The sequence below is a fragment of the Eupeodes corollae genome, chromosome 2, assembly GCF_945859685.1.
Source record: "Eupeodes corollae chromosome 2, idEupCoro1.1, whole genome shotgun sequence".
NCBI lineage: Eukaryota > Metazoa > Arthropoda > Insecta > Diptera > Syrphidae > Eupeodes > Eupeodes corollae.
Genome location: NC_079148.1, coordinates 140,657,970 through 140,667,696, shown reverse-complemented (window position 1 = coordinate 140,667,696; position 9,727 = coordinate 140,657,970). Strand labels below are relative to the sequence as shown.

The window sequence follows — 9,727 nt, the reverse complement described above, 5'->3', positions numbered from 1 at the left end:
TTGATTGTTTTGTTAGTTTATTAAAAAAAAATATTTCGGAAGATACGAAAATAAAACCTGAACTTCAAGAGTGAACAAAATGTTTTTTTTGTTTTTTTTTTTTTAAATATTATACGCGCACTCAAGGGGATATGCATACCCTTATTTTGATTAATCACAGTGAGAGCAATTAGGAAGGGAGAATAGGATTTGAAAGGAGATACCGATGCACATTGGTTTTGAATGTCTGCACACATTGTATAATTACTGGGAAACATTGAGTCTGGTAAAGCGTTCCACATTCGTGAGGTGCGACTAAAGAAAGAATCTCTGTAATTTACAGTACGTCAAAAATTGAGCTCATGGGTAAACTGATGAGCATTCCTAGAAGAACGGGTATTACGGTTCAATTGTTTGTCAGGAGGAATGCAACTGGCTATTTTATTAAAGCATTGTTTATGAAAGTAGCGATAAAATAATGACAGGCGGTCACCTATCATTCTTAGAGCTCTCTTTTAAATTATGTCTAGGAGACTCAAGTAGGTTATAGGAGCACCTACCTACTCGAGTTTCGGACGAATATAGACTTTACAGATTATCAGATTAGAAGGGGTAAAAAACTTCTTGTATCTTCGGAGAAAACCTAAACACTTATCAGCATTTTTGGCAATATCCAATATGTGATCACTTCACGACAAGTGGTTTGTAATGCACATACCTAGGACAGAAAGATGTTCGGTTTCCTCGATGAAAGTACCACCCATTAATAGTGGCATTGGGGGAAGATTACGCTTATGCGACAGAAGACAGCATTTGGTTTTCGAAGCATTAAATTCTACACAGTTTTTGATTCCAAATTGAACAATGCTGTGAAGCTCAGAATTTAATGAGCTTATCATACTCTGCCGTTGGTAGTCCACATCTGAAGAACAAGGATGAGAATCTAAAAACGAATATGAGAAGCTGAGGGTACAGTCAACGAAACAATTAAGTGGGTTAGAAGTTTCAGACAAAATATCATATATAATTATAAGGAAAAGTGTGGGAGACAAAACGGAGCCCTGGGACACAACATTTTGTGGATATCAGATTTGAACCCTCCCAATACTTCTTGAATTGAACGGTCCGAAAGAATATTTTGAACCCAACGAAGAAGGGATTCATCAATGCCAAATGCACGCATTTTTGATAAGAGAGCTTGGTGCCAAACTCAAAGCCATACTGCCGGTCATTAAGAAGCTTCCGTTCTTCAAGATATTTCTTAAGCTGAAAATTGATCAGCGTCTCCATGATATTTTAAAGAAGGGACGTAAGTGTAATTGGACGATAGTTAGATGGGTAAACTTTAACATTCCAATTCCTCATCCACAATATTTTGTTTAAGGATTAAAATCTTATATAAATTTAAAGAGAAGTTAAAACATTAAAATCAGCTTTAAAATCGACTCTGCACAAGTCAATTTTTTTTTAATTGGGAGGAACAATTAAATTGATTTTTTGACTCACAAAAAGAACAATACTTTTTAAAGGATTATAACGTCCTGAATTTGATTGCACCAAGGTTTTAAAATATGTCTTTTTTAAATTTTAGGCACATCCAAAAACTGTTATTTTTAAGGTTTTAAACCTTTTTGGGTTGGGGTTGAAAACTTAGATTATTAATAATAAACCCGGATTTTACGTCTTATTCGTCTGATCCGATAGTTACTACATCAAGTAAAATAATTTAATAAAAATTCAATTTTCAAACTTTCAAACATAATGTTTTTTTTTTGTTAAAGAATAAAGTTTAAGGTATGGTCACCCTAGTTATAATGATGACGTTATGAAGAGGACGGCTCCCACAATCAAAAGGTGGTTGGGGTAAAGGAGATTCCTATATTTTATACGTAACTAATTTACGAGGCGTTGCTTGCTGCTGTGCGAGCGAGGTTTATCGGAATATAATATTGAAATAATGTGGTTTTAATTAATTGCTTCAGCATAAGTATTTCTAATGCTGGCTGAACGTATATATATAAACTGTGTATATGGACTATTTGGAATTTAATGTATTTTTAGTGGGTCCCCTGATGGGCTATTTTGCTAAATACTCAAGTAAATTGTTACACAATTTTGATGTGTAATCAGGCTTATTATATTATTGTTTAATAAAAGTATTTCTTAGGATAAGTTTGATTGTACATGATGGAAGTGAGAAGAGGGAAGCTAAATGGTTTTAGAACCAAAAGACCATAAGTTACATGTTGCCTTTTAATTTTTAATTTTTATTTGTATTTAATATTTTTGTTTTTATTTAAAAAAGGGTTTCTATTTAGAGTTGGGTCTAATAAAAAAAATTAAGATTTCTTTAAAAACCTAATTCCTAAATTGAAGAGTTGAAGATACAACCTTATTCAGCATACTAAAGATGGTAGGCAAGGAGGAATTCAATCTTACATTCTGAATTCGGAATTTTGTGTTTATTTTTTATAAATTAACTTTCAATTTAAGAAGTTTGGGATATGCTTTCGTTTCCCTCGAAAGTTATTGTTATCATTTCAATTTAAAAAACATTAACTCGGCAGTCCGAATACTTTACGAACGCAAAATGATATTACTATTAAAATTATTTCAAATACTTAAAAAAAGTTCATCTAATTAATGAAGGTTTTAACGTGACCTAGTGTATTTGTACCTTTTTTTATAGGCATGGTGGTAGATCATTCCACTACAGATCGTGGGGTCCCCGGTTCATTTTTTTACATTTTTAAATGTAAATTTAGCGTGTTACAAACATTTTTTTTTTAAATTTTTAAGATTAAAAATAAGACGTTGTCACCTTTTAAAATATTTAACTAAACTTTGGATCTCTATAAAATAAATTATTCACATTTTTAACGACTTTAAATAAAGAGACAAATTACATTGAAGTGGGTTAAAATACCGAATTTTTAAATTATGGCCTGTTTTTAACATTTTCGAATCTTTCCTAGCGAACAAAAATCTTAAAATGAAGAATTTATAAAATATGAGACTAGCAGAAGTTTTTTATTAAAAATTTTGAACCTATCACAATATTGACACGAAACCATATGTTGATAAAACAAAAATAGCACCGCTTTTAGAATTTATTTAAAGGTAAAAATGTAATTATAATTTAAGAAAGTGGCTTTTAACAACGAGTCAAAATAAGCTAATTTTAAATACTAAAAAGTGACTGGAATGTTTTTTATGCAACTTCCTGAAGTTATTGTTAAACTAGTCGGCATGTTTTTCTGCCTGGAAATACATTTTAAATGGGTTTTAATACGACTTTAAAATTAATGTATCGTTTCAAGTTTTTGATGGTTTTCCAAATCTATAATTAATTTCTTTTATATTCATATGAAATACTTATATTATTAACGTCAGATAGGAAGTTATTGTAATGGTTCCGTTTTGTCAAATTGAAAATTTTGACATTTCTCGACGTTTTAAGGTCCCTAAAGTCGAAATAAAAGATTTTTAGAAAGATGTCTGTGCGTGTGTCCTTACGTCCGTACGTTTACGACGTTTTTTCGTCGTCTATAGCTCAAGAACCAGAAAAGACATCTACTTCGAAATTTTGTTATATGGATAATAAGGTAGAAAGATTGAAAATTGCGTGGGCGATTTTTTACCATAGCAGTTTAAAAAAAGGTGAAAATTTTGGTTAACCCTAAATATCTTAATTATTAAATTAAATTTTATATAATATATAGTAACATGATACCAAACAAGTATATTTTTTGAAAAAATCCATTTAACGGTTTTTTTTAAATTAATGAAAACTGAAAAAAAATGAAACCTCAAAATTTTAACGAATAAAAATGATTTTACCTCCGAAACAATTTTATACAAAGAGAATTAAGTTAACATCTAGTAAAATTTTGAGAAAAATCGAATGGACAGTTTTCTTACAAAAAATAAAAACCTAACAAAAAAATAATACTAAAAGTTGGTAAAAATTTACTTTCTACTCAAATAGATTTTCAAAAATTAAAAATATTGTCTTTAAACTCTTTTTATTTCACAAAAAAATATTGTTTTCGATATTCAGTAGTTTTGTTTATAAAAATCCAACACTCAAAATCATAAAAAAATAAAATCTACAAAAAATAGTAATCAAATTTGGTAAAAATTGATGTTCGGTTCTTTATATCTCTCAAATTAATTTCATTCATCCAATTTGAACAAATTTAAGAAATGCTACTAAAATTGGTAAAAATTTGTTTTCGACTAAAAACCTTTTTAACAAAACTTTTTTCAAACTTAACTATTTCTTTAAATGAAAATATTGTGGGTAATTTTAAAACGTGTAAGAATAATTCAACTAACAACCTTTTTAACCCAACACGAAAACCTATAAGCTTCTAAGCAAGAGAAATCCACAGACGGGATGGGATGTTATCAGTGTGGGTCGCTTCCCAGCCTCTTTTTATACAATATGATAGTCGAAAAGTCTTTATATGTAAGTTGTTAGATTTCACCTTTCTTTCAAAAATCTGACAGAAACGTTAATGGCTGAAACACAAACACGCTTTAGCTTTGGCTTCGTCTGCGTTACGTTAGGCCTGCATCGAGGTTGCTTTGAATGACACTTCCAATATGAAATTTTTAAAATGGCACCTTTGTCATAAGCAGCTGTTATTTTTTCTCAAAATAAAAACATTAATGTGTTTTGAAATCGAAAACATTTAATTTATCGCGGAAGTAGCTTACACAGCCTATAATAACCAATGGGATTCCCTCCAAAAGCAAATGTATTTCGTTTGTTGACTTTTTTAAATCTGTTCAGCAAATTTGAACTAGAGCTTCCGTTTTCATTCAAGCCTAAGCTGAAGCGTGTTGATGTTTCAGCCATAAACAATTTATGCTAAAACGGTTCTCAGCAGAAAAGAGGAAAACTGTTTGAAAGTAAGTTGTGTTCTTGTAACGAATTTGTTGATAAGTTTAATTTAAAGTTTTCAAAATCAGAACTTAAAATTAAGTCCAAAACGTATTTTTAAAACTATGAAAGTATCAAATTCAATGTTTTTTCAAATATCAAACAGACCTCCATAATTAGTGAGAAACTAAGTAAGATAGTAAAATGATTTAAATTGTTTCTAGAAGAGAATGCAAAATCGAAATGTTCGGAAATATTTGAGGTTTAATTTAGACTTAAAAACTGCGCTTTTGGAAGTTTTTACATTTTTTAAAGGGGCCTATTTAAAAAACCCGATGTGATAGACAAATACAAAATCAAGATTTGAATTAAGGACGTCTTAATTATTTACAAAGTATTTTGTTTTTTTTTTTTTCGTGCGGAAAAAACAACAAACCGTAATTTAAATTGAACGATTCGTCGAATTGAAATTTTTAAAATTTGTCGGTGATCACTAGAATCTAAATAAAAGGTTTATAGAGAGATGTTTAACTTAAACTTAATGTCACTAAAGTAATTCAAATAAGTTCAAAATTTGCTCCACCCCAAATATACCAATAACCTTACCAACTCTTACCATTAACTTTCCATAGGAAGTTATTGTAATGGGTTCGATTTGTCAAATTGAAAATGTTGACATTTCTCGACGTTTCAAGGTCCCTAGAGTCGAAATAAAATATTTTTAGAAAGATGTCTGTGCGTGCATGTGTACGTTCGCGACGTTTTTTCGTCGTCCATAGCTCAAGAACCAGAAGAGATATCGACTTCAAATAAATTTTGTTATACAGATAATAATGCAGAGAGATAGAGAGGGTCCTCAAGAAAATTGCGTATGTGGTTTTTTGTACAACAGCAGTTTAAAAAAAGGTGACAATTTTGGTTAACCCTAAGTTATTATATATTGTGACGTGATACCAAATAAGTATATTTTTGGAAAAAATGCAATTAAAGTTTTTTATAAATCGAAGAACTGAAAAAAAAAATTGTCACCTCGAAAATTTTAGGACTACAAAATGATTTCATCTTCAAAACAATTTTGTGCAACGAAAAAAAAAAAACGATTTTAAGTTGGTAAAAATTGAATGTTGACTCAAATATTTTGTTCAAAAACTTGAGATTATGGCTTTAAACTTATTTAATCTTATACAAAATGTTGGAAACATTTTGAGAAAAATCTAATTGTCAGTTTTTTTACCAAAAATATAAACCTAACAAAAAAACAATACTAAAACTTGGTCAAAATTTACTTTCGACTCAAATATCTTTTCAAAACTATGGGATATTCGCCTTAAACTAATTTTATCTTTTAAAAAATATTGTTGTCAACATTCAGTAAATTTTTGACAAAAATCTAATTGACACAATTAAAAACAATACTAAAAATTGGTAAAAATCTACTTTCGACTCAAATAGCTTTTCAAAAATTAAAAATATTGTCCTCAAACTTTTTTTTTATTTCACAGAAAACATTTTTTTTCGATGTTCAGTAGTTTTTTTTTTTAATCCAATAGTCCGTTTTTTCATTAAAAATAAAATCTACAAATAAAAGTTCACAAAATTGGTAAAAATCGGTTCTTGATATCTCTCAAATTTATTTCACTCATTCAATTTGTAAAAATTCAAGAAATGCTACTAAAATTGGTAAAAATATGTTTGGAACATAGATTTATTTAACGAAACTAGATTTTCAAACTAAACTATTTCTCGATATGAAAAATATTGTTGGTAATTTAAAAATTTGTTAGAATAATTCAACTGACAACTTTTTTAACCCAACACGAAAACATAAAAACTTTTAAGCAAGACAAATCGACAGATGGGAAGTTATCAATGTGGGTCGCATCCCAGCCTCGTTATTAATTTGGTGCATACAAATTGTCGATTGGATTTTATCTAAATTGTATCAGTTGTCAAAAATGACATTTTTGTATAGTAAAAAAATGTCTGATCTGAATTGTAACATCATTTTTCGTTCGATATTCGAGCTGACAAATAATTTCGAGTAAAGTTTTTTTTGATTAAAATACAAAATTCATGTTATTTTTTTAAATTCAGAACAGTTCAATCAAATTTTGTAATGAGTATACTATAAAGCAAACTGAATTTTTCTGAAAGTTATTTGTAAAACTTTGATATTACTATCCTGAAGAAAAAATCTCCTTTTATCTAGATTTTTAAGATCTATTAACGTCAATGATTGTTAAAATTTTGAATTTAATGAATCGCAGTAATAAATGAAACTTTAATAGTTAAGTCAACTATTTTACGTATAGTTTAAACAATTTTTTTCTGAAAATGAGAATTTGGAACACAAAACTTTGATCAGCTAAAGACCATTTGCAGTTCAAATTAAGGAAACCTCAAAAGAAGAAAAACTAACACTTATTTTTTTTTCATTTATATTCAAAAGTTAAACATTTTTCCCACAACTTTAAATTTTTATTCACATAAAAACATTTCATTCATTCCATTCTTACAAAATTACATAATAAATGTTCTTAAAAAAAATATCTTAAAAATAAAATCTCTTCAATGCGAGATTTTTAAATTATTTGTTTTGTTTGATTTTATATTTTAAAGATTCAAATCATCATCATACAGTCATGAATATAAAATTATAAAAAACAAAAAATTACAACCTTAACACATCGATTCGTTGTGATTATAATCTTTAATCTTTAACGATGAATTTTTATTATTAAATTATTTTAACTTTAAAAAATACTTATAACCTAAAAAACCTGCAACAAAAAATGATTTCGTTTGACTACAGTTCGTGTGCATTTTTTTAGAAAATGCAATTCTTAATTTTTTAGTTTGTATTTTTTTGTTTTTGTTTTAATGGGGCGTCCTCTAACATTGATGACTAGTGAATATAATTAAATAATAAAATATAAAAAAACTATGAATTAAATATAATACATTTTACAAAACTAGTATGAAATGAAATTTTAAAACAAAATTGTAGTTTAGTGTTTGAATGGAAAATAGTTATAGCGCCATGAGTGTTTTTTTTTTGTTTTAAGTGTGTAAATGTCTGTCTGTTTTTATGTATATTTTTAATGTTGGATGAATGGTAAATCTTAAAACAAATATTTTGGCTTAAGTTTAAGAAAAATAAATACAATTTTTCCTTTATTTTTGTTTAATTCATTGTCTACCTATCTAAATAAATTGATGGTCAGAATTTGTTAAGATATAAATTATCATTGCCTAAATCACATTTTGTTTATGTTGTTATATTTTTGTTGCTTAAATTAATTATATTATTAAGCTATTTGATATAATTATTTAATTCATTTTGTATCACCATCATTATGATGGTAATTTCTCTTTCTCCTCGTCAACCACACTGGGTGATTGTTTCAATAGTGAATAATTATCACGTTGAAGATGATGCGTTTGCAGTAATTTATGTTGATGTTGTGTTATAAAACTGCTGCCACGTCGTATTGAACGACGACCCATTTCGAGAATTTCCAATGTTGGATCACGGGCAAAAACGAAATTCTGATAGGCACGGACGAATATGAATATAATGGCAAATGATCCTGAGACAATCATAAAATAAGCTGCAACTGGTATCATAAATGGTGCAAAAACTGTTGCTAGATAAATCCAGCGGCGGATTGAGGGAGTCAACTCGGAAATTCCCTAAAGAAGAAAAACAAGAAAGTTAAATCACTTAATTTTTGAAAACAAGATATGTTTAACTAACCTCTTCCAACCACATAACAGGGAACATGAAATCACGGAAATTTCTTACTGGATGGATATTTGGAGCTCTTGTCACTTTCAAGTTTAACTGAATTCGTACTTTACCTTCAAGTGGAACACCGAGTTTCTGAAATGGTAAAAATAAAAGATTAATACAAAAATTGTTAAAGTTAGACAAATGTTAAATTTTCATTTTACAATTTTACTTTTAAAAACGCGAGCTCAAAATTTCAAAAAAAAATAGTTATTCTTTTTTTAACCGCACATTAAGAATGTCACAAATTTCAAATATAATTTAGAATTGTTTTTAAGTTTAAATAAAACTTACCGGTTGAATTTTAAAGTACGTTTCGTGTTCACTTTGATTTGGCTTCAATCCTTCCACCGAATCCAAGAAATCCGGATGAGCTTGATAGAAATGTGGATTTGATATATAAACAGGTGCACCATATTGACATGGACTTATATTTTGGAGCCCTTTTTCTGGCTCATAATCAGCATCATCGAAACATGTATTTTCAGGGTTTTTCTCCGAATCTCCGTATGCATTTTCTGGCAATCGATATAAATCTGCATTTATTCCTATATTAAAAAAAAAGGTTGGTTTAAAATTTTCTAAAAAATTACGATTTCTTTTGACAATTACCATCTTTTTCAACGCCTTCACTGTATTTCAAAGGAATCACTCTGCACAAGTCTTTATCATAAATATAAACAGTATCTGCTTTGGTTATGTCTCGAGGTGGAAAAAATGAACCTTCTGATCCTGATATGCTTACGCATGGCTTTTCACGCCATGTTGGTAGGTGATCAAGACCATTAAGGCGCGATATGTAGCCAAATTCATCCATTCCTGTGTGGCCTGTTTTGATAGTTGAGATTTCTTCTAGTGTACCGTTGCGCTAGAATTCAAAAAAAAATATAGGTTAAAGCAAATTGAGAAGAAACTCCAAATCGAAGAATACGAAGCTAGGAATCAACTTAACGTAACGTAAGGTCAAAATACACAATTAGATGATTGTGACAATTGATTGTTCAATAAACCATAATTTTTTTCAGAGGTTTTTAAGTAATTAAGTTATTGATTCTATTTGGAGTGATTTT

General features: G+C 28.8%; 1 protein-coding gene across 1 annotated transcript in view; it reads right to left on the bottom strand.

The window, feature by feature from the left end:
* Positions 1–8,040: 8,040 nt before the first annotated feature.
* LOC129948611 (lysosome membrane protein 2) overlaps positions 8,041–9,727 on the bottom strand; it is a 54,157-nt gene continuing 52,470 nt past the window's right edge. Inside the window, exons 7-10 of the mRNA XM_056059761.1 lie at positions 9,270–9,525; positions 8,952–9,205; positions 8,625–8,750; positions 8,041–8,560 (exon numbers count right to left, since the gene is read on the bottom strand). Of these exons, the coding sequence (XP_055915736.1) occupies positions 8,222–8,560; positions 8,625–8,750; positions 8,952–9,205; positions 9,270–9,525 (975 nt within the window). The 3' untranslated portion in view covers positions 8,041–8,221. The remainder of the gene's footprint in view (positions 8,561–8,624; positions 8,751–8,951; positions 9,206–9,269; positions 9,526–9,727) is intronic.